This window comes from Falco rusticolus, chromosome 6, assembly GCF_015220075.1.
Source record: "Falco rusticolus isolate bFalRus1 chromosome 6, bFalRus1.pri, whole genome shotgun sequence".
In the NCBI taxonomy this organism is placed as follows: Eukaryota; Metazoa; Chordata; class Aves; order Falconiformes; family Falconidae; genus Falco; species Falco rusticolus.
The window spans coordinates 34,428,208-34,454,041 of NC_051192.1; the positions used below are offsets into that span (position 1 = coordinate 34,428,208).

The 25,834-nt window shown below is 40.2% G+C and overlaps 1 protein-coding gene across 1 annotated transcript in view; it reads right to left on the reverse strand.

Moving 5' to 3' along the window:
* The window catches only part of PTPRK (protein tyrosine phosphatase receptor type K), a 412,271-nt gene that overhangs the window by 310,077 nt on the left and 76,360 nt on the right, over positions 1-25,834 (reverse strand). The window contains 1 exon segment of the mRNA XM_037391780.1: positions 12,210-12,332. Coding sequence (XP_037247677.1) covers positions 12,210-12,332 — 123 coding nt within the window.

Sequence of the window (25,834 nt, forward strand, 5' to 3'; positions counted from 1 at the left end):
ACTCAACAGCAAGGTATTACGCTGGCTCACTGTGACCTGTGAAACTGCAGCCTATTTGGGAACTTATATTGGCTTAATATCTACCTGCAACCACAGCCTAATTAGAAGGCAGAGCTGTTACCACCAGTCTGGAGGAAAGTGGTAGGAGCCCACCTACAAAACCTGGAGCCTAAGTAACCTGTTCCCAAGTCACTGAGACCAACAGGCACAAAGAGCGCTCTACTGCCTACACAAGGGACACATGCTGGCACTACAGATGTCACTCAGCTGCACATTTTCTTTATTTCTTTTAAGTAAGTCCACAAGTTTGGAGATCTCAAAGCAATCCATAAGCTTGGCACAAACATACACGCAGTGTGAAAAGCCAATAGAAGGTAAAGGCTAGGTTGGCAGATGTCATTAACTTTCCTCTTTGGTATAGCTGACAACAGTTTCTTCTGTGTGAATGCTATGTGCTTGCTGATCCCTCATTCATGGGAATTAGTTAAGAGAAACCAAATGCACATCAGAAATGCTTAGTTCATACTGTTTGTTGACTTTCTCTATAGTAGTAAGGTATGTCTGATCTATGTTTATATATAGCTAGGTTTTCTTCCTCAAGGGAGTTAAAAATGGTTTGATCCAAAATGGAGTAAAAAGCTGTTATATCCTGACAGCTGCTCTTTAGGAAGACAAAAGAGAAGGAAGAAATTTATATTTGGGTTTTTAAGATGGTGTTTTGTGAATTTTTGAATGGCAAAATACTGAAGCATTGAGAAAGTACTCACTAATCCCCTGTTAATCACCATTTTGGTGCATACATGGTTCTAACATTACATTAGATGCGTGAACACAAGCAGGTCTTCCCAGCGCTGTGAAATACACATGTCCCTAAACCAGTAACAGCTGCCCCAGTGCAGCATACAACCAAGCTAACTCAAACCCAGGGAGAGAGTGGGGCCATCTTTCCTACCTCAGGAACACAAGGTTAGCTGGAATATCTCCAGATAGTCCAGCACTGTACATTGTAAGTGTACGTTTAAGTTCTGCACTTCTATCCATTTTTTCTGAAGCTGTGATTATACTGTAGAATAGACTGTGAGCTTTAAAAGCTATTTCCTCTGAAACAAAATAAGAGCTAAATGCATCTTCGCTTCATGAAACAAAGAACAAAATCAAGAGTGCACAAAAAAAAAAAGTGGAAAAAAGGAAAGGAATCATGCCCTTGGGCTTTTATTAGTCAAGAGTATTTTGTAATTACACCTCGCCAAAGTAGAGTCCTGATAGGTGTTGTTTTTTTTTTTTTCAAGTCCAGTAGGACAAGTGTAAAACATTCAGTGAAAAAGCAGACTGGTGTTTCCATAGCTGTCTGGTAGGACATCTGCCTTCTCTATACTTTTCCACTGACGCACAGACACTGCTACAAGCAATTTATTCCCCAGCTTACCTGGAACCTCTGTTCTTTCTGTTCTTGGTAACTTGACCTGGATTCAGTATCACTGTGTCTATTCTGCTATTGTGGATGGCAAGGAGAATGAGCCTCAGTTTCCAAGCCAGCTGGTGACAGCTGGCTTTGCCCATGTAGACCAGGTTCAACACCTTCTGGAGAAGACAGGCTCATACCTGGCACACACCTGCACCTCATCATACCTGCCCCAGCTCTCCTCTGGAGCCCTGTTAACAACTGCTGTCCACATTACATTTTTCCTTCGGTTTACACTACCAGAAATAGTAAAAGGGACATTCTGCATCCACCTGAGAAATGTATTTACAGCGTAATGTCTCAGGCACAGCACATGCATTGTAAACTGCAGGACATGAGGGGACACAGCACAAGCAAAGCTGCAATAGCATTAGAAGATGGCCCAATTTGAGAAGCAGTAAATTTGAGGCAACATGGTCGCTACCTAAATATCCCAAGTTGTCAGCACCTAGACCCAGGTTTCTTCTCAGAAGAAACTCAATGGCTCACTCCAGCCATAAACCCTGAAGAAACCAGCATGTCTGCTATGTTGACAATGAAAAGGGCTCAAGCTCTTGTAGGGAAATGGGAGTAAACCAAACTAACACTGTGAGTATGCAAACTGAAAAGAGGGGATGCAAAGAGGTACATATCCTTTCCCAAATCACACACAAGCTGCCCTGTAAAACACGCATCATCTCCCTTTGTATAGCTGCAAGTGCTGGCCCACTGTACAGCACATAATCCCACTTGTACCTCCCCCAGGAAAGCAGAAGACCACGTAACTTGTGATAGCTAAGCTATCTGAGCCTGTGACATGGCTGACAGCTCTGGTGAATGACCTCTTGAAGGAGACAAAAAGTCCTTTAAGAGAAAGGATACAATGGGAAAAAACCCACAAAGTTACTTTTGTCTTGTCCAAAACATATACTATATAAAATGCAAATCAAAGTTTAAAATGTATGATCTAATTCAAGTTATCTTGCTTGCTAGTTTTAACTACAGTTCAAATCCGTTTAAAATCCACCCACTTGTGGACAGAAGCAACATATTTTGGAATAAAATAATGCAATACATTTTTAAAGGACTATGTTTTTCAAGCGGGTCATGTTCATCATGGGTTTAATTTCTGAATAATAATCTAAAATCTACACTAAAACATGTTTAAAGGAGACTACACTTTCAAGTTCAGGAGGAGATGAGAAGAAATGAAGACAGCTTCAGATGACACCGTAACCGTGGCAGCAACATTACCCATGCTAATGATTAAGCAAGATTCATAAACAAACACAAAACATCACCTATGAGGCAAAGTAACACAACTGAACCTGTTCCCACACCTGACATAAACCTCCTCCTCTAATACATCCACCTAAGCAATTGCCTCTTCACAGCCTACATACTTGTAAATGAGGTTTGTGTGACCCTCAACACTTGTCTTTTCAAAGAATCTCTATAAAGAGAGGTGGGAAAGGAAACAAAATAATCCCAGCAAGGATGGGAACAGGGGGGAGATATGAAACAAGCCTTACTGATCATAATTAGCTCAGTAACAGCAACTTGAACAAGTATCTCTACAAGTAAATGATAGAAATGGCCAAATTAAAAAAATCTTACTGTTTCCTCAACACAGTTGTTACATTAGTTCACCACAACTTAAGAAATATGTTTGAATCTATTCAGTTGATTCAAAACTGTTCTGAAAATAATATAAGTTTTATTATTACCACAGCTTTAATCACTATGAACAAACGTCAATGACTGCTGCATCAGCACAGACTTGCAGCAAAAGCACAATAAGGGAACATAAATTACATACAGAGCAGCAAAAGGGTGAGAGCTCAAAAATCCATATTTAAGCAGACAGGAAAATTTCAGGCGCTCTACGTGAAAAAAATATGGATGAAAGCATCACTTGCCTTGGTTTTCTTGCCATTATGTGGCTTACTGAATTTCACCTCATCTTACTTCCAAGGTTTTTTGTTTGTTTTTACAGGCATTGCTTCTGTTGTTGGGGTTGTCATTGCTCAGGTTATAGAGGTGTAGGTAATTCAGATACTAGTTTCCAGTTGTATAATAGGTCCTGTATTAAAAGTGGGACTGGGAATACCCTTACTGTGCAGTGAATTCAAGGCATCTCACTGATTCGCTTCCACTAATAAGAGGCTTTGCTTCCAATGTGACAAAAGTGAGAATATAGTATGGGGAAGGGGAGATAGTCTCTCAGATCATGAGCTACTCATGCACAAAGAGTTACCACAGCACTCTGACTGCAGAAATACATAGTATTTCTGAAGCTTATTGCTTCAGAAATAATAATCTGCATTAACCACCACTGTACATTCCTCATTCTATTATGGGGCTTTTTTCCATCTTGTCTGAACACCATTCTTTTCATATGCCATGATGTTCTTCCTTCACTTACTCCCCCAAATAATTCCAAGGCCCTGTTTTTAATTTCCCTCTTCTAAGTAGTAAATTTTTTTTACTTTTTCCCCCCTACTTCTAAGATGGCCTCTTCTACAGCTCCTGCATGACAGCCTGTAGTTATATTGTTGCTTGAACCTGGCATTCATCCATTGGACTGCTAAAAATTGCACACAGGCGAGAGGGAGTGGAAACCAGAGCGATAAGGTTTCCAGTAAGGGCAACCAACAAAAATGTCAAAGCTAAAGAATAGGAGCAGCCAGAAATATGGGGAAGGGAGCCACCTACACTTGTAGCAAATTGAAGCAACCATATAAACATAAAATAAGTTCACGTACACTTGTCTGCTTTTTATCTTTTCTGTGAAAGGGTCCAGCCAAAGGATGCCAAACAGAGGGTACAAAGTCACCAGATGGGCTGACCCTATGGCACGCTCTATGGGCAGAAGCACATGAGCAGTGTCCATGCTCTGAGCCGGATGAAGCCACATGAGCAGCAGAAGTACATGAGCTCACGTCTGGCCCTCCACTACACTCTAAGATAGCCAGAAAATTTGAAGACAAGGCCAACTGCTGTTATCTCGGGGGTGGGACACACAGATACACACAGACACACGTGCACAGGCTGAGACTGAAAACAATGGTAGGACAATGACACAGCATGCAGATACAGTACTCAAAAGCAGGGCTAGCTTGCTCCTGTCCACACAGGGAAGCTGGGAGAAATCAAACAAGCCCTACTCCTCAGCTGTGCTTCAGGCTTCCAGACTTGCACACTCTGAACGCTAAATAAATCAAATAATCTGGAACACCTTCCACGCTAACAAGGTGTTATTTAAACCCTGTTTTCCCTGCAACTCTGAAAGACTAGCATAGTACCATCTCGCTTTTTGTACATTCTTCACAATGCTACCTAAACAGCAGCTTCAGGTAATGCCTCTTGCTGACATTCAGAGTTCCTCGAGGAGCAGCTGACTTCATATAAGCAACGGAACACTTCCACTTACAGCCCGGGCTCCTGACTAATTGTGGTAAGGGTTGACAAGAATTAGACATTTCCTCACCCCGCAACAGTGCTACACTGTGCCAATACCATTTGAACATCTCACAATGCAGATACTGGAGGCTAGAAAGCTGCACCATGCAAAGGCGGCTGCATCATGAGCAAGAATACTATTATGAATGCTCTGATGGTACCAGCACGGCAAAGGTGGATTTGCTCAAAACACACCTACTACTTTGGAACTTTATCTATAGCAAATGGATTTCTCACCTTGCTTTGATTTACTACTCCCGATTAAGAGTAATAAACTAATAGGCTTCAAATACTAAACTAGGAAAGAAAAAAAAAAGAAACAGAGGGAACAGTTTCTCAGTAGGCAGCATTTTATACAGCTTCCACTGGAGTTTGGATATGCTATACTCAAAACAATAATCTGACAGATTTTCTAAAACATAATTGATATCAATAAAATACACTCATTTGACATGTACAAGCCATTAAAAAGATAAGCTATTCAAGAAGAAATGAGCAGCTTTTTGGAAATCTATATTGCATATAAGAGATATGGCTGAACAAAATAGTATTAGAATTTTCAAGGGCGGGGGGACCGGGACAAACCAAACCACAACCAGCCAAATATCAGTCTATGTAAGCAAGTATAGCAGCTAGCCTTGAAGGTGAAGTATATTTTGTGCAAATACAGCAAGTAATCTTTTAAGTGTTCAGTCTTTCACCACCCAAATGAAACAATAAATCCATCCATGCCAATGAATGAAAAACCAACACATCAGTATTATATGAGAAAAAGTCATCTCTATTTATACAAAAAACTTGCTTTTACTAACCCTGTGCCTAAATTTCTTGATTTTAAAAAATGGCTTATCTGAATGTACAAAAGCACTGCTGCACTGTGCATTATCTAAAAAGCTTTCCCCTGCACCCCCTCCTCGCTTCACTTTATACCAAGTGAAGTGTGCTTGGGAACAACAGGGAATCCTTGGAATTAGTCAATAGATTGATCAGTACACTGTACTGAGCCAGCCAACTAGGATTAGGATGTTTACAGCTGTTCTTTTAAGGTAGACAATAATTGCACTGCACTAACAAGGTAGGCTTCTTTCTGTTAAAGATGCTACAAATACCAGAGACAAGAAACCAGCCACAAGGCTTACTGAACAAGAAAAGCAGTAAAATATGTTTTTCTGATCAGGGAAGTACTTCAAATAAATTCAGCCCTGTAATATATTGACAAGTTTAACAGGAAACAGTATCAGTCACCTTCTGGGGCCAAGGAGTATATGAAAACTGAAGTATCTAAAGAGGAGAAAAAAAAATTCGCTCAGTCACCTTAAATAAAACTCATCTAGACCATCACATAAGAAATTCTGGTTGTCTCACTTCCTTTCACATTCCTTTAGTGGCCCCAAACACATATCCAAGCTTTCACAATTATTTTCGTAATGTAATAACCCAGATAAGCTTTCAATGATCAAACTTTAAAATACTACCTTCCTGAATTGCATTTGCCAATCCATGAACTAGTCAACAAATTCCCCTTGTGCACAGTTTCTCTGATCTAGTACCTTTATACTAGCAATGCAAGTCATACAGCCATGCAAGCAAAACTTTGAAAAGCGCGTTCTCCGCTGTTCACTAGACTGGTAAACATTATTAGTCTATTAAAATAAAGAGACCCAGAAAGCATTCTATTTAAACTTCACCCTTCTGCAGTGCAAAACAATAAGCTGGTGCATCATGTGTTGAGCAGCATGTCTGTACAAGAGCTCAGTAAGTCCAGACATGGTGAGGGTTCTCCTGCTGTTCGACAAGATCTCATCTTTCCAACACCTCAAGAAACACCCATCTTTCACCAGACACTGCTTCCCCGGTAACTTCTGTCTGACTGTACCCATATGCATTCATAGAATTTAAATTTATTCATGGGATGGTGGCTTCATTTCTCCAGGAGAAAAATTCAAGTGTAAGTGAAGTAAAAAGCCCAAAGTCTCATCTATATGACACCTACATTACAGCTTTCCTTCCTGAGCCACACTCACAGGAAATCTATATTAAAACACAAATTTCATGACCACCTGGCTCTCCTCTCTCATTCATACACTTCATAAACACTTATATTGGACCTGTGCTGAAATTCATTTTGGGTCATGCAGGTGACACAAAAGTTATTTCTTTTCTGTACAAGTTAAAATTTATATAGTGCACAACTGACCTTTCAGACGCAACAAATACTCAGCACTATTTGTACAGGAAAATTAAAGCTGCACACCAACCTAAGGGTGTAATTTTCATATTACTTTCAGATGCCCCAGATTTTTATACCACCCCCGTACCCACCCATGCCATTAGCTCCCATGGTCCTCATCAGTTGCACCAGTGTAACAACTCTTAGTGCTGCACGATGAGCAGGATTAACAAAGTGACCCATGCTGCATACTTTTGTTTTCCCCGTGTCATTAATTTCAATCCACACCAGTTCGCAAACACAGGCACATCAGAGCAACTGGGAAGAGGCAGCAAGATAACAATATGCCCCTGGGAAAGACAGGACACGGGAAAGAGCAGTCAGAGACAGTCTGTCTAAAACCCATATAGAAGAAACTTCCATCAAAGTGTGGCCTAAGATTACTTGTCAACACACTTCTCTCACCTCCATTACCTATCACCATGTATGTTCTCCACTCTGAAATAACCGTATAGTCTTCCATTAGCAACCCAAAAATGTCAGCCTAAACCAGAATACGTAACACTTTTCTTTTCAGGACTGTTTCTTTTCCTTTTTTTCGGAGTCGTGAGCTTAGTTTTATCCTTTAAAGTGGGGCAACAGGTAAGGTCATATACGTAATTTCTGCAAAGTAAAAAAAAAAATAATTTCTGCAATACTCTTCACTGTAAAAAAATTAAAGTTTGCGTTTGCAAAACACACTCTAATACTAAGGAACATCTTTACAGATTTAATCTGTTCTCCTTCAGTCATGCTAGATGACTTTAAGTCATGACAAGTAAGGACTTACCCCAGTACTGTTAATTTATTTTCCTCAGATTTCTAGAAAACCAATTAAAAAAAAATAGCACACATCCACTCTGGGCACATTATCCATCTGAGAGATCAGAAACAAGATGTCCATCTCAGCATGTCACTATTGTCCACTGTAATTTAGACATTCTTCAAAATGCATTTGTATCCAGGAGGGTAATAGCCCTTGTATTAAAAACGCCCTTCATTAAGTGGCTCCCCATCACACAGCCCATTACAGGCTCTCACGCCCCAGCCCTGCATAGCCTCAAAATAATGCTGCTTTTAACAGGCAAATCAAACACAGTAAATAAACTATCTTCTCTATCAAAGGGTAAAAACACCAGTAAATGTATTACTAATATGGATAAAATCACCCCTTTGCATGTTCTCAGTGATATAAGAAAGCACTATTATTTGCTTTGTGTTCTGCAAAACAAAGTTATCGACACACAATGAATAGTCCCCTAAAATAACTGAAAAAATCCATAGCCAGAATTGAACTTCATCTTAATAGCATTCTCTAATTCCTATTTTGTATTGTATAATGTATAAAAATCATACACTGGAAAACATAATGCAAGTTTAAAGAGTTTGCTTCAAGATATATATGCCTGTCTTCAGAGGTACAAAGACCCCTCAGGTAAATATTTTGACTTAAGTTTTGTCACCATGTCTACAAAAGTAACACTTGATTACCAACTGTGCCCCACACAAAATGCAAATCCCACAGCTGCAGAATCATTTCTACATAAGGAACAACTCAATAGTCTTGGACCATTCGACCTAGAATGATGTCAGAAGAAGGGTGCAGTTTTACTTTTGGTGTACAAAAAGAATTTGAATGGGTTGGGGAAGGTGACAAGGAATCTGCTTTGCTCACTTCCTGTACAGAAGACCAACATGTACCAAACAGAAGTCATGCACAAATTCAGAACAAGAATAGCTGCGTCTTCCCATGACTTGTAACAAACATTGGCACTGTTATAGGACACAGCAGATACGAGAAGTCTTCAAGGAGCCCACACACAATAAAGACAAAGCTGACAGGGCAAGAACATGAATTCATTGAGAACATCACAAATAAAGGCTTCTTCTAGCTGAGGAGATTCCTAAAGGCCAAACAGCCTGAAACTGGAAGAGTGCTGAGGGCATGATCACCACTCATTTGTCCTACCTCTGCATTTTTCCCTGGACAACTGCTAATGGCTATTCTCAAAACAACCGGACCTTTAGCTTGATCTAGTACAGTCACTTTTATATGCTCTTAGAAACCTCATGTTGGACACCAGGTGTTTTCCAAGGTTTTAATAAGTAATCCAAAGGTTTTATCATGTAAGCTGCAGTTCAAACAATTTACAAGTTGGTATTTAAAGCTGTACACAAGCACCTGCTCTAAGTGTTCACTTTATTTCAAAATTAATCATTATGTACTGCATTTATTTTTCCCATAACAGAACATAAGTGGCTTTTGCCTCTGCTCATAATTTGAGAAATACAATTTATGTCAGTATAAAAAAATTCTGAAGTCGCATTAATTACTCAGAGGTAATTACACTTGCCTTACCAATAGTATTTACTATCGCTATACCTGCAAAATGCTTTCCATTAGGACAAGTTTTCACATTTTCATAGCACTTCAAAGCATGTGCCATTAGGTCCGAAATTTCCCATGATTTGTCCCTGTCCAAAGCACAATGTTAAGTTAAACTCCTCCCTTGAATCAAGAGTAAAACTTGAAGTCAGTTGTCATTTTTTCCCTATTTTTAACTGCCAAACAAACCAAACAAAACCCCCACTTTCCAAAGCTACTGAAGTCTAAAAATTCACATTTGAAAACTGAATATAATCCTTTATGACTAAGATGGTTCTGGGTGAATCTGGTAAAGTTAGAGTCCTGAAAGCCACACACTAAGCATAAGGGAATTATCTTTTCGGCATACTGGTAAAACAGTGTTCCTTCTGCGACAAAGCTGTACTGGAATACACATTTCCCTTACTAAGGTCAAGGCAGGACATTGTATTGTATTCCAGAGAAATGTAAGAGACAAGGGCTGCAAACACTACAAAGGGTGTCCACAGAGAAGACATCAACACGTGCGTTAGATGCACTGAGACTTATGCCTAGCTGAAGGATTATACAGCCTGAGAAGAAGAGATGGAGAGAAAACAGTCCCTGCCCCAGCACTTCAGTTTCTGTGCCTCTGCGTTTTTCTGGGTACCTTTTCTCTCCTATTGTTGTTTGACAGAGCAGGAAAAAGTGGGCTGACTCTGGTCCCTAGGAGATCCCCGGCTTCTACAAGTTAGGAAAGCCAGCATTTTCCAAAGTGGAAACAGCAGTAGTTTAATTTCACTAATACCTTCATTACCACATCTTATTCTACTTGGATAACTTCTCCACGAGCAGTGGACCGCTTTCTAACCTACAGTTTCAACAGCAATAAGGCAGGGTCAGCAGTATTAAAAAACTGCACAACAGATGACAGCACACAGTTATTTCCCTTCTGCTTTTGTATGAACCTTTTGCTGCTCCACTTCCTGCAGAACCACCAGAGGAATTCAGCACTCATTTTAGAACTGTTACATTCTTAGACTCGAGCACTTTTGTGTTTGAAATAGCACAACTCTAAGTATTTAGATACAGTACAGATGTTCAGAATATGAAGACTGAACTTCTTAAGGGCAGCTCATCAGATGAGACTGCTCACTTTTAGTCTAGATCTCAATTACCAAACATTAAGCTTTTGAACAGTGATCCACGTAGTCTAGAATTCTAACCAGAGGTATTAAAAATAATAATAGTAATCAGAGCTGCTTCTGTATTTGTTTTGGACTATCTCTGAAACATCCCTTTATTCTGCTAGATTTTATTTGGCAGCCACAATTTCACACAGATGTGAAAAGAGAATGTCTTCTAGAAGAGTCCACGTGTTACACTCAGAGGAAAAGGATCTGTAGCAGAACTGAACAGAAACCAGGTGCCAAAGTCAGAAAGCATTGTGTCATTTAACTCTGAAATCTGCCTAAGGATGACAGGTATGTTATCTGGGAGAAGGAAGAAGCAGCTATCTTGTCATTTAGATCCATTCAAAATACAGTTCCTCAGATTGCTGTTCTCCCTATACAAGGTGTGCCTGAGGTCTGAGAACACCCAAATTTATACAAAATGGTGCTTCCATCACAATTAAAATACCTCCAAGAATTTTAACAACCCACATAGGCTCTGCGAAATGCAAACTGAAAAGTAGCTCATTTCAGCCTTTCTAGGAGAGATACTGTTTTGGATTTATTAATACAAGACCATCATGAATGCTGAGACTTCAGGGCTTAAATTTACTCTTCCGTATGCGAACTTGAAGCACCAAGCAGTCCATTAAATAAAGTGTAGATCTTAATTAACCTACTTTCAGACACAGGGCATAGTAACAGCTGCTCATATCAGTGACTCCAAAGTAGGGGGAACTCAGCTAGTTAGCAGTTAAGTAGAATTACATACGCTAACCACCACTATTAATGCACAATAATGTATAAAAGGCAGGGGAAGGAACAGCAAAGAGGTTAGGTTACTTCTGTGTGGCAACATTTCCCCCTCCTTCTCCACACACACACCTCACTTCACAAAACCTTTTACATACAAATAAAATAGCCACGACCTTTTTTCCTCCTCTGCATGATTAATTACTTAGTGTATTATTAATTGGAAAATGTAGCTGAATTTCAAATGCTTTCATTTTCTCAGCATATCATGCTGTCTGGGAAGCGACGATTAAGCTGTTCATCAAAGGTGAGCAGGCAAGGTCATGTAGGCTGCACCTCTTCAGTTATTCATTACCTGTCCTAAATAGTAATTAACAGCAGCAATATTTCCATAAATCAAAGTTTTTCTGATTACCTTCAGATGATGCGCGGTTGGGGAGTGGGAAAGGAAGGAATTAGCATATGGGGTTTTGCATGTATCCTTTTTTTCACCATTTCTTCTAATGCAAACCTGAATAATTCAATCGATATAGTAGCTGTCATTTAAGATGCAGAATTTCACTGTGAGTCAACAGGAATTCCATGCAGAATGAAAAAGAGGTTATGGCTCCCTTTCTCCCCTTATGCCCCACAACTTCAAAGGCAAATTTGATCTAAGAAGGTGTCTCCATTACCAAGCCTGTTACATTTCTAATTTTTTTTTTCTTTTTATTACCTCTGTTATAAAGGTTAAAGTGGAGATCACAGAGTATGGCCTTGAGGCCATATTCAGTGAGGCTTAGAGTTTCTTAATAAACTTATCCCTCTAGTATCTGTGGAGTTTCTCACCTTGAGGCATCTCGGGTGGCAAATAGTGAGGCTCCTGAGCACTGACATGTACCCAGTCGAAGTCATCGTACAAGTCTTGGTGGTAGTCGCAGGGTCCAGGACCATCATCAAACGTGCATCCCCCTAGGAAAGAAACTCGTAATTAGTTTATTTAAAAAGCAGAGGTATTCCTCCTGAGCATACCACACCTACAAAGCCCAAGCAACCTGTGGCATAGTTCACAGGCTTGCCTGTGCAAAGTTAAAACTCACAAGGAGCTCACCCATCATTGTTCCCCTCTTTTTTAAAATGTCTGTGCTTCACACAACCAATTTCCCCCAAGAGCACCTTCTTTCAGAGCAGGAGATCACAGGATGAGTCACTCAGCCCAAGTGAAACCTGGCCCAGTGCCTCTGTGACAAAAAGCAACACACTATCTAAACCAAGAAGGAAACAGAAAATAGTGGACTAGGCTCAAAAATAAAAGCTGGAAATCAACAAGTCTGATGCACTGAATGCATAAGTTGTCCTAAAACCAACAACGAGCATAAATAATGTGCCCAAAACAAAATAATTAAAATTACTTAGAAATGAAACAATTGCTGCAGAATTGGATAATCTTGCTTTGTTAAGTCTAGCATAACAGTACACAAATTCAGGGTGCTTTTTCTGAGTGACAAAAACAATGGATACAAAAACCTTGCAAGAAAAGTTGTGAGAAGTGACAGGGAGAAAGAAGAATGGGAGGAATGTAAAGGGGGGGGGGAGGGAACGACAGGGACACAGACGGACAGACACACAAAATTGCTATGTAACACAGCAACATCTGCCCTGTCTCATTCAGTAAATTTTTACTGCATTCTTAACTCAAGGCAATTAAGAAGGCTGGGGAAGAAAGAGAAGAAAACCTGATGATCATGGAAAGAGATCAAGGTTTCAGAAAGAAGAAACAAAGGAATCAAAAGATCCTGGTCAAAGAAAAAGTAAAGCATAAATACAAGAAAACACAGATGTCACGCATACAACTGCGGTATCAGTTATCTCCATTTATGGCACACAGTCCATGAGTTTCCTTCTGCTCAAAAATAAAAGGCAAGACCAGGAAAGAATGAAAAGAGCGAGAACACAGTGCATTCATCTTTATTTATGCAGTATATTTAAATCCAGAATAGAAGTTACATAAGAACTCAAGTATTAGATTATAAACAACCCTTGGAAATCAGGGAAGATATTTCTCACATCCTCCCAGTCCTAAGTAGTTTGGGCCTATCAGTCCAATTAACAACTGTCATTACAACAAAAATTCCTCATTACGAAGACATCTCTAGACAGGAGCATTTTTGTTGACATTATTGTCTGACTTTGTGAAAACAAAATATGGGACAAATACTGCAAGTCCGAAGAACAAATGAAAAACCCTCACGGTGATACATTCTAGTGTCACCATGAGTCAACAGCACCGCATCAACAGCAAACACCCTCCCAAGCCTGCCAGGCTCTCAGCAGCCCACACTACAACCTGGAGGAGAATGGGCTGGAGGTGGGGAACAGGAGACTGAAGACCATACAAGACATACGTGGCCTGTAACTAGGGCAGACCAGAGGATAAGGAAAGGAGGAACAGGCATGTACGTAAACAAATTGAGGATAATTTTTATTTTTTTTTTTACCTACCCAGAATGGAATATTCAAATGTTACACAACAGGCAGAGTTTGTAAAAACAGTGCTCATATTTGGGGAAGAAGTCCCTTTTACAAAATTTCATCTGCAAATCTAGACTGTGTCCCAAACAGACTGTTTCATCTTCAGTTACAGACAACTCAAATAATTCTCACAGTTCTGCATTAAGTATTTGTCATTTTAAATAAATGACAAAAACAAGTTTTAGCTAATTCTGCTTCACTAAAAACCGTTGCCAGATACTCATTCCCAAGCACTTCCAGAACCACTTCTTAACCAGTGCTTTGGCTGCCAAGAACAACAGCCAAAGAGAACTCTACACTGTAGCAAAATCTCTGCTGAGTCCTTGTTCCATAAAACCTTGAAGCATCATATTCAGCTCCATGTTCGCAAAACCTTCTCAAATGATACCCCTGTGACAACATAAGCACAGCATCACCAACAGCACCAAAGTCCCAACATTTCATAGTCAGCACTGCGTTTGTTACTATATCACTGCTGAAGCCTGCAAGGCACAAAAAAAAGAAGTATTTGTGCATCAAAGAAATATTTATGCCTTTAAAAGTCCCAACTCCAATGCCCTATTACCACTGGGAGACTCTTCTAATTAACATATATTGTGATAAAGCCAGAAGGGCTTAAAACGTAAAACTTGGGGTTTGATTTAACTTACAATACCCTGCTATGATCACTCTACAGCAAAAATGTACGTTTCCTTTGACATTTAATTGATAAATGAATAGCAGTTTCCCTTAAAGGGAAGCTATCACTGTCTGTTGTCCCAGCACCAAAATGACATATGGCTTTGAAGCACACGCCTGCAGGGCACCCATTACCCTTTTTAATGGTTTAAGTGCCCTCAGTATATAAATTTAAACTACCAATGAATCTTGTGGACTCATTTGGAAGATGAATGTCCTTAATTGCTCATCTTTGCTCCCACTATTAATTTTAGTTATCAGGGTTCTGATTAGCACTAACAACATGCCTGTTAATATAGAACAAGAAATCCAAACCTCCTTGTGCATAGTGCATCACTGCTGCATCCATAGAACAAGCAAGTGCCCATTTATTGCATGCACATTGAACAAAGATTATCAGGACAGATTATCAACCCTAAACAAAATCAACCCTGTAACAACTGCTTAAATCACGGAGCACACCACCTCTTACCAATGTATCGTGACATTTAAAGGCAAGTAAAGTAAAAGCCAATGCTGTAGTGATTCATCCGGTTTAAGAAAATGAGACAGACTAAGCATTTTAAACTGCCTGCAGACTACTCTTTATGACTTAAAACATGAGCAAATCTGGATCTCTCCTCTGTTTTAACAGTCAACTGCCTGCATGCTATTTCAGTAACTCTGGGTACTAAGAGACCAAACTAGTGTGACATGCTGTGTGGAAAACACAAGAAGAGATGGTGAGTGGGTGAAATCTGCAGTAATGTATTTTATTCCCAGTCATTTTTTCAAAACTATATGTATTTTAAATCAGTCTTCAACCACTCAAACATCTGAAAAGTACACTGTAGGTCAGGACTAGGACTGGTTAGCACCCTCACTCAGCTACTGGGCCACTCCCCACAATAACGTAACAGCACTGTTCAAGGAAGAACATGGATTGGCTTGATGAATGTTTAGTACCTTCCAACGAGGTTCAGCAGCTCATCTCAAATACATGTTCACATTTGTTGCCCAACATTTTGAGAACAGTCTGCTAATACCCAACAAACAATGAGTTAGGAATCTCCAACTCAGCCATTTGTAACTACAAACCAAAACCAAATAAAAAGGTACTTCAGTAACAACCACTGCCCTGTTAGGTATCACCATCACACTCCTTTAGGTACAGGTGATACATAACCTGAAATTTATCTTCAACACTACCCCGCCACTGGAATTTGTGCGTTAACTACCAACACATGCCATGCCACTAAAAGCAATTTCTGCCCATCTGGTCAATCTCCCAGCTGGAAGCACACCACACTGACACTGATAATCTGGACAAGAGGATCAAGTGCACCCTCAGTAAGTTTGCAGACAACACCAAGTTGAGGGGGAGTGTTGATGTGCTGGAGGGCAAGAAGGCTCTGCAGAGGGATCTGGACCCATGGGCCGAGGCCAGTTGTATGAAGTTAAACAAGAAGCACCGGGTCACATTTGCATTTGGGTCACAGCAACCCCATGCAACACTACAGACTTGGAGAAGAGTAGCTGGGAAGCTTCCCAGTGGAAAAGGACCTGGGGATGCTAGTTCATGGCCAGCTGAACATGAGCCAGCAGTGTGCCCAGGTGGCCAGGAAGGCCAACAGCATCCTGGCTTGCATCAGAAACAGTGTGGCCAGCATGACTAGGAAAAGGATTGTTCTGCTCTACTGAGCACTGGTGATGGCACACCTTGAATCCTGTGTTCAGTTTTGGGCCCCTCACTGCCAGACAGACATTGAGGTGCTGGAGCGTGTCCACAGATGGGGAACGGAGCTGGTGAAGCGTCTGGAGCACATGTGTTAAGAGAAGCAGCTAAGGGAACTAGGGTTGTTTAGCCTGGAGAAGACTCCAGTGGGATGTTATTGCTCTTTACCACAACCTGAAAGGAGGTTGTAGACAGGCAGGGGTTGGTCTCATCTCCCATGTAACAAGCAATAGGAGAAGAAGAAATGGCCTCAATTTATACCAGGGAAGGTTTAGATCGGATGTTAGGAAAAAATTGTCTACTGAAAAGGTGCTCAAGCATTGGAACAGGCTGCCCATCTGATGTGGTGAAATCACCATCCCTGGACATGTTTAAAATAAATGTGTGGATGTGGTGCTTAGGGACATGGTTTAGTGGTGGCCTTGGCAGTACTGGGTTAACGGCTGGACTTGACAGTCTCAAAGGTCTTTTCCAAATTAAATGACTCTATGATGCTATGACATCCAAAGCAATACACCAGACTGGTCCAACCCCAACAGCCTGATGTGAGCTTGGGGACTGGCATGCAAGGCAGCCAGCATTTCATCCCTTCAAAATAATGCTGCCATCAAACATGGCCCAGAAGGGCCAGATGGGAATAAGCAGCACACTCTGCTGAAAGGCAACACCAACCAGAGCCATGACTTGCCACACCTGCAGCAGCCATCAAGTAAGCCTCAACAATCAACTTCAAAAGAAAAATCAGGTGATCCATCAGAAAAAAACACCCTACAGACAGCTGAAATTGTAAACTAGGAAAACAGAAGTAATTTTAAGTCTGTATGGTCATTTTGTCAAACATAACTGTATTTTGGGTCAATCAAATTTGTTCAGCTGTTGGAAGTAGTATTTGGGAAACACATTCTACACAAACCATGGACTGTTTCCACTATCTTTTCCCATACTCTTCACGACATTATTAACATCAGCTTAAACACACCTAGAACTCTCATGCATTCTTCTTCCACATCCTTCTAAATGGTAAGTGACAAATCATACTAGCCTCATAAAAATTTCCTGACATGCACTTTCATTCATAAAAGAAACAATCTTAAGTGTTCATTATAAAAACAAACATATGAATATCCCACACCAAACTTTCAGAAATTAAAGCTCCACTAAATAACAAGGTCATTAAGATTAACCTAAATTTAATAAAGATCACATAGTCAATGTTTACACATCACCTGTTGTGGTGGGTTGACCCTGCTGGATGCCAGGTGTCCAACAAAGCCACTCCATCACTCCCCTCCTTGGCTGGACAGGGGAGAGAAAATGTAACTATACACCTATGGGTCAAGACAAGGACAGCAAGATCACTTACTGATTAGTCATGGGCAAAACAGACTCTGACTTGGGGAAAATCAGTTTGATTTATTACCAGTGAAACTACAGTAAGATAATGATAAAAAAACCTATACATTAAAACACCTTCCCTCCACCCCTCCCTTCTTCCTGGGCTCAACTTCATTCCCGAATTCTCTACCTCCTCCTGCCAAGCTGCACAGGGGGATGGGGAAAGGGGGTTCTGGTCAATTCATCACACGTAGTCTCTGCCGCTCCTTCCTCCTCACGGGGAGGACTCCTTACACGCTCCCCCTGCTCCAGTGTGGGTTCCCTCCCTCCCACAGGAGGCAGCTCTCCATGGAATCCTCCAACATGAGTCCTTCCCGTGGGCTGCAGTTCTACACAAACCGCTCCAGCGTGGGTTCCCCTTCCATGGAGCTCAGTCCTTCAGGAACAGACTGCTCCAGCGTAGGTCCCCCGTGGGGTCACAAGTCCTGCCAGCAAACCCACTCCATAGCGCGTGATCCTCTCTCCGGGCATCCACAGGTCCTGCCAGGAGCCTGCTCCAGCACAGGCTTCCCACGGGTCACAGCCTCCTTCGGACATCCCCCTGCTCCAGCGCGGGGTCCTCCACGGGCTGCAGGTGGGTACCTGCTCCAGCGTTACCCTCCGTGGGCTGAGGGGCACAGCCTGCCTCACCATGGGCTTCACTGTGGGCTGCAGGGGCATCTCTGCTCTGGCGCCTGGAGCACCTCATCCCCTCTCCTTTGTCACTGCCCTGGGTGTCTGCAGAGCTGTTGCTCTCACAGAGTCTCACTCCTCTCTGGCTGCAGTCACACAGTTTCCCCCCCCCCTTTCTTAAACACATTATCCCAGAGGTGCTAGCACCATCACTGATGGGCTCAGCCTTGGCCAGCAGTGGGTCCCTCTTGGAGCCGGCTGGCATTGGCTCCACTGGACGTGGGGGAAGCTTCTGGCACCTCCTCATGGAAGCCACCCCTGTAAGCCCCCCTGCTACCAAAAACTTGAAATGGAAACTCAGTACATCCATAAGAAGTTATTTGGAAGATGCTTGAATTTAAAGACAAACTGTATGTTTTGAAATGTTATCATGATTATTTCCTTAGCACCAACACTCAGTTACTGACACTGCTCTGATTCTGGCATTATCCTACATCCTTTCATACAAACCCAGGAAAAAGAGCTGAATGGATTTTTCCCCACCAGGTTAAATTATAAAAAAGATTAAGCCTAAGAAAAGCATGTGTCAAACTCCCACTGATAAATTGACATCCACTACAACTTTGGGGTGGCCTCCCAGCTCATCAGCTCAGGACAGAAAGGAAAACTGATTCAGAGTTTGAACTAATTATCTTTAATCATTACAATTATTATAACCAGTGCTCTCACTATACTTCCTAGAGATCATGCCACTTTTACCGTTTAGAATGGAAACTGTCAATTGCACACAAATATTACATGAAATTTAGGATATCCATAACATTTATTATGAATAGCATTATAGGGATGTGATACTGGAGATCTACTGACTTCCTGATAAAAGACACTTTCCACATATCACCTAAAAATTCTGTATGTCAATTTTATTAGACCTCAGTAACTCCAGTGCCCCTTAAAACACACTCAGAAAAATGACAGTAAAAAAACAATTTAAAATGTTCAGAAAACTACTAAATTGCAAAAAATTAAATACCTATTGATAAAACTAGCTGATGAAGAATAACACATATTTACTGGCCATGCCTTATACCATCTTTACAAAAAGACAACATCAGGGGTATGAGAAGGGAACAGCTGGCATTCACTTTTCTAAATGCAACAAAGAATCTATTTCTTTCTCTTACGTCACACTTTCTACATAATTAAAAATAAAGAAAAAAATAGTATAACAAATTATATGCAACAATAGGAACAAGGCACGCACTTTTAAGTCTCCTATAGTTACAATATCTATCCTACAGAACTCCCAAGTACATTCTTACCAAAATCTGGCACTAAGTTTCAGAAACCAATAAGGGAAAGCAGTGAAAGATCTGCATCTTCTGGGTTTGGAGCAGAGGTAGAGAGAAGGGAAACTGCAGTACCTGATTAGGTTTCTGAAACAAATTTATTTTACAAGTGTTCTCATTCCCGAATTCTATTTCTATAACCTGTCAGCATTGCAAAGGATTTTTTTCAGCCACAGAGCGGCATGTATAGAAGGACAGTTGAAAGAACACAACTTTACAGTTCATTTCCCAGATCTGTTCTTGCACCTGACTACTTCTGGAGTTATACAAAATGCAAAACACACTAGTAACATCCTAAATTTCATGCTCCTCCCTTTTAAGGATCTGGTTATAAGCCCAGAAATTCATCCACTAAGAACGAGCAGACGACAAATACAGGAGGAAAAAAAAAAAAATCAAGTCTAGCATGAGAGTTGTACTACAGGCACACAACAAACTTCTGTCATCACAACTTTCCCCTTACACAGGGCTCCATTACCAATGGTTTCTCTGGGGCTCATATTTATGAAGGTGTCACACCAGAAATGAAATACAATTTTCTCATCCAGCTCAAATGACTAGTCGGAACAATCTGCTCCTTTTATTCAACAGCATGCTTTTATTTTGCTGCACCACCTGCTGTAAAAGCATAATGACTAGCTCTAAATCTATCAAAGTAGATAGCTCCATGGTAGGAACCCAGTACAAAATTATGTTTGTCTGGGATGTCAGGTAAAAGTCCTGTGAAAATTTAATTTTTCTCCTCATGTTGATTGGTGAATTCAAAGCTTGAAGAGTATAAAGGTGCTACAGCAGGTCTCTTGTCAGTCATATATCCAGGAACAGGTTCTGCTTGTAAAATCACCCACCTACTGCATTAATTTATCTGTTTCTATCACAGCATGCCTCGAAGCACAGGATGTTTTTATCTTCCACAGGCACTACGTTATTCCTGTTACGAGCACTTTAACACACATTGATTGCAGAGCATTCAGATACCTATTAAGAATATACTATGAACTGCTATCAATGCAGTTTGAGAATAAATTTTAATGACTTATGTTAAAATGCTTATGTTCAGTATTGCCTACTGAAATTTAACTCTGAAATAACCTTAATTAACCTATGGAATCTAGAAAAGCAAAAAGTCAGAGGCACTGTTTAATTTTAAAAACATAACCATGAAAACAGCAGCACTTAGGAAAATGACAGATTGTCCTTCACTACAGGGAGAAAGCATACTAAGAATATTTATCTTTTTTTGCAGTGGTATCTTATTTTGTAGTACTAGAATTCATTACACGAAACACAACTGATTATAGTTAAGAGCAATATAAAAGCCAAGCAAATTCAATTACCTCCAAACACCTATTAAAAAATTTCTAGCCTTGTTCCCTCTATCAGTATGTTTTAATCATCCTCTTAGCTTATTAACTTACATGGAACTCCAAGCCTCATCCAAAAGCACCAATGGAGTGAAAACACCAACAATTTAATAGGAAATATGCCTGATTACTCCTAAATTAGCATTATTTTCATTGTAGGTCTTTTGTTGGTACTGTTAGAACAGTCAAATAATCTAAACATACCTATAAATATAAACTTTTCTGAAAAGGAAGTGGACAAAACTGCTCCTAAATCACTACATGCTATAAATCACCCTGGCATTAAAAACCAATCCCACCCCTCAATAGCCATACAGTAGTACCATATCCAAGAAACTGAACAGGTCATAATCAAGTCCAATCTATACTGTTTGGTTTTTTTTTTCCATTTTGTATCTGTGTTCCATATTTCTTATTAATAAAACATAGTAGCTTATTTTAGAATGGGAAGATGGAAACTTGAAAAATATTAGGTATAAGTTACCAAGAATGCAGGAAGCCTCATGTGGACATGCTTTCCTGCAATCTTCAGGGAAAGACCTTGCTTTTAATCTCAGCATTTATCCTAATGCCAGATTTTGTGAGAGCATAAATATGCACAATTAGATGTGGTCTACCTGGCCATGCCATTTATTAGATTTCTTCTACTAAATTAGGTTCATTCCCTCTATACCAGGCCTGGAAAAGGCTTCTTCATCTCTGATTTCATAAAGCTTTGTATTGGTGGGCAACAGGAGACCTTTCCGTGCTTTACCAGCAGTGAACAGGATGGAAGAAGGAAAGAGATGAAAGGAGGAGATCATTCTCTATTACACTGTCTTCCAGTTTCCAAACTAAGCAAAATCTAAACAAAAGTGTCCTTACATTTCCTCCCGTTCTCCAGGGAAAGGGAGGTTTTCTCTTCTTTACTGGAGAGGTGACAACAGGTAGCTGTGAAGAGTCACGGTTGCTGAATGCCTTTTTCACAGATTCTTCATCCTTCCTTGGCATGGGCAAAGCATAGAGAGTAAACTGCCCCCTGTATATGCAGATTACTTTTTATAACTGAAGCTACCAAGGCAAATTCCATTTCAGTTCACAAGATATTTCTGAAATCATTAAGAGATTCAGCAGTTTTGTGAAATTCTGGACAGACCTTCATCAATACACCAGCGGCAACATCCACAAAACACCAAAAGCTATTTCATATTTCAGCTCATAGGCTGCAAACTTTAGTATTCTTCTGGTGCACTGAGCAGACTTCTGACCAATTGCACTGGTGACAAGGCGTTACACCGTTTGAATACCAATAAGGGGGGGGGAGGTGGTGGTGACAGGTAGAATCATGTACCTGAGATTAATAAATATTTTCATGACTAAACTAAAACACTAGCAAGCACATTCTATGATTTCAAGGACACAATTGAGAGCTCCAGAATTAAATTAATCACTTTGATTATTTATGGATATGTGGTCCTACAACACAGCTTCTGAAAACACCTTTTTCCAAGACACTGATAGTGCTTATTTATAGAAATTCTTATGTAGATACCACAATCACTGGCATTTCTCCTAGATGTTCTTACAATATGCTGTTAAAAGTTAATGGATAAGAATGCGATTAAACTCAGTAGGAGTGCTGAATGAAGACAGCCCTACAACCATTACATTAAATCACTAAATTTTCTATAGTTTCAGAATGCTAGGTTATTGTGTAACCTACTCTCCAAAAGGAGAAGAAAAAAAAAAAAAAAAAAAAAAAGGAAAAAAAAAGCTGAAACAAGGACTTGGAAGAAAAAAGTTTACGGCTAAACTTTTATCTCTACTAATCACATCAGCCATTCAACCACAAAAAGAGGCCTAACAACTACACTAGCCACCCTACTACAACTTTGACAGTTTAACCATAAAACGAGATGACTGGGAAAAACAGGTTATTGTCAGGGTTTAACACCAGCCAGCAACTGAAGTACCACACAGCCACTCGCTCACTACCCAGCCCCACCCCCAGTGGATGGGGAGCAGAACAGGAAAGAAGGTCCAACTCATGGGTTGAGATAACAGTTTAATAATTGAAATATAACGACAATAACAATAATAATAACAATTGTAACTAAGAAGAGACAGGAGAGAAAAAAAAAAGAAAAAAGACAAGAGGTGCACAATACAACTGCTTACCAATGCCCAGCCAGTCCCTGAAGCACCGATCAGTAGCTCCCAGCCAACTTCCCCCAGTTTATATACAGTTGGCATGACCTTCCATGGTATGGAATATCCCTTTGGCTAGTTGGGGTCAGCTGCCCTGGTTCTGCTCCCTCCCGACTTCTTGTGCACTTGCTCGCTGGCAGAGCATGGGAAACCGAAATGTCCTTGACTTAGGGTAAGTACTACTTTGCAACAACTACAACATCAGTTTAGTATCAACATTATTCCCATACTAAATCCAGAACACAGCATTGCACCTGCTACTAGGAAGAAAATGAACTCTATTCCCACCAAAACCAGGACAGGTATTCAAAGTCTGTTCTGAAAACCATCTCTCAATATCAGGTATCAATTTTGTTCAGCAGATGAAAGTGAGAGTTTCCAGCTGCACAGTAGGAGCAGCCATTAAAAAATTAAAAGGAGTCTCATTTGAGGACAATAAATTATTGCAAGTTACCACCTCAAAAGCTGGACAAACAAATAAGGAAATGAGGGAAGAGTGCGTAAGTTACAGACTAAACTATAAAAGGAGCTCAAGGAACAGGGGGCCAAAGAGGAATACGGCCAACATGAAAGCTGAGGATTTCCTAGGGGGAGGTGAGCTTAAGACTGTGCATAAAATTTTAAATGGTCATGCAAAAAGGAAGATCAAATTAAATGCAAGGAAATGGGAAAAGCTGTGATGTTGAAAAATGACAGAAGCTGTTACAAAAGGTCATTTTTGAAGCCACAGAAAGAGATAAGTCCAAGAAGGTGGAGAGATGATTGAAGAGTTCAGTCATGGTATAAATCCAGAGTCACCAGAGGATGACAAGAACTTCTCAGAAGAGTTCTTTCAAGCATTGACATCAAGGTATATGAATTAAGCTGCTGGTGAATACACAACTCTGGCACATGAATGAGAGCGGTAACATGCAGTATCGAGAACAAAAATATATCTTCACACATACAGGCACTGATGAACTACAAGCCAAATCCTTTTGTATCAGAAGTGCAGCTACTGCTCTAGTTTCTTATTTTATACTAAGAAAAGAGTCACAAGCATTTTAATAACTGTCATATCATTTCATGCAATCTAGAAAAACTCATGAAAGGAAGGCCAGAAAGAAGAACAATGTAAATGTATTTTGAAAACTCAGTGAAGGTTTCTGTACCCATAGGAGAAAACAAAGCTCCCCAACTTAAAGACCTGCCGAGATACAGACCAACAAACAACAGATTTCAGATGTACTGGCCCACAATCTACAGAATCAGAGAACAGTTGAGTTTGGAAGGGACCTCTGGAGGTCATCTGCTCCAGCCCCTCTGTTCAAGCAGGGCTATCTACAGATGGTTGCCCAGAACCATGTCCAGACAGTTTCAAGTATCTCCAAGGACGGAGACTCCACAACCTCCCTGGGCAACCTGCACCAATGCTCAGCCATTTGCACAGTTTAAAAAAAAAAAAAAAAAAAACCACAACAAAAACAAAACAAAAAAACCACACACACCAAAAACAAGTGTTCCCTGATGTTCAGAGAGGGACCCTCATTGTGTGGGAGACAGTGTCAAAAGTCTTACTGATATCTAGGCAGATGATACTTGCTGCTGTCCTTTATGTGCCTGGAAATGGTTTCAAGGATGAGCTACTACCTTCCCAAGACCAAAGTTAGACTGACTAGCCTGTCCTCCCCTAGGTTCTCAGTCTTGCCCAACCTCATATTCAGATATCATCTCAAACTTTTTCAGAGCATTTCAGTATGAAATACTTCATATTTTCTGTTATCAAAATGAAGCTCACCTTCTATTCAATCACACAGGCAAGTATAACATTGCCCTCTGCAATATCATGCGTAAACACGGACTATAAAGTATCAGAGGAAAAGCTGAGATAAAAACCAGAATAATATGAAAAGTTTTCATATACAATAAACGGAGAGCTGCAAACACACAGAAAGAGAGATCTGTCTTTCTGATATGTCTTACCTTTCCTCTTTAGTCTTACAAATCTAAGCCTTTAGTTAAAGGTGCTCCATAGAATCAAATGAACGTTAAACAGATGATTCATTTCACATGCTATTCTTTGTATTGGTTTCTACTTCATTCTTCAGCACAGTAAGATTTATCAAAATATTTCATAGAATATCAGGAAAATATTTTAGATAGATTTCATTAGGAAAGAGCCATCTGACAGCAGAGCTATTTAACACACTCAGAGCGCACACACATAAAAAGAAGACGCTAACAACTCCCTTCACATCTTGCAGGTAAATCACTGCTTACAGTTGAAATGATTTAACATATAAATTGTGCATATAAACATATAATGTGTCTCTTCTCTCATCCACAATTAAGTCCTCAACAAGACCTCTGATGAACAAACAACAAAACAAGTCATCACATCATTTTGGGCAAAGCTTACTGATATGGCATCAAACAGCTTTATTTGTGCCATAAAAATACCCTCTCCAGACTAAGTGCAATAGCCATGTAAAGCTGTAGCAAGAAATCACTATTTTAGGGTAGAAATATTTACAATCAGAATTCTATTTCTACTACAATTTAACAAACAGAGGAAATGTTATTTCCCGAGTCCTCAGGGAACTGAGCTCAAGGACTTGAAACTCTTATTTTTATCTGCAAATCTGCACTTTACTTTCAATAGAA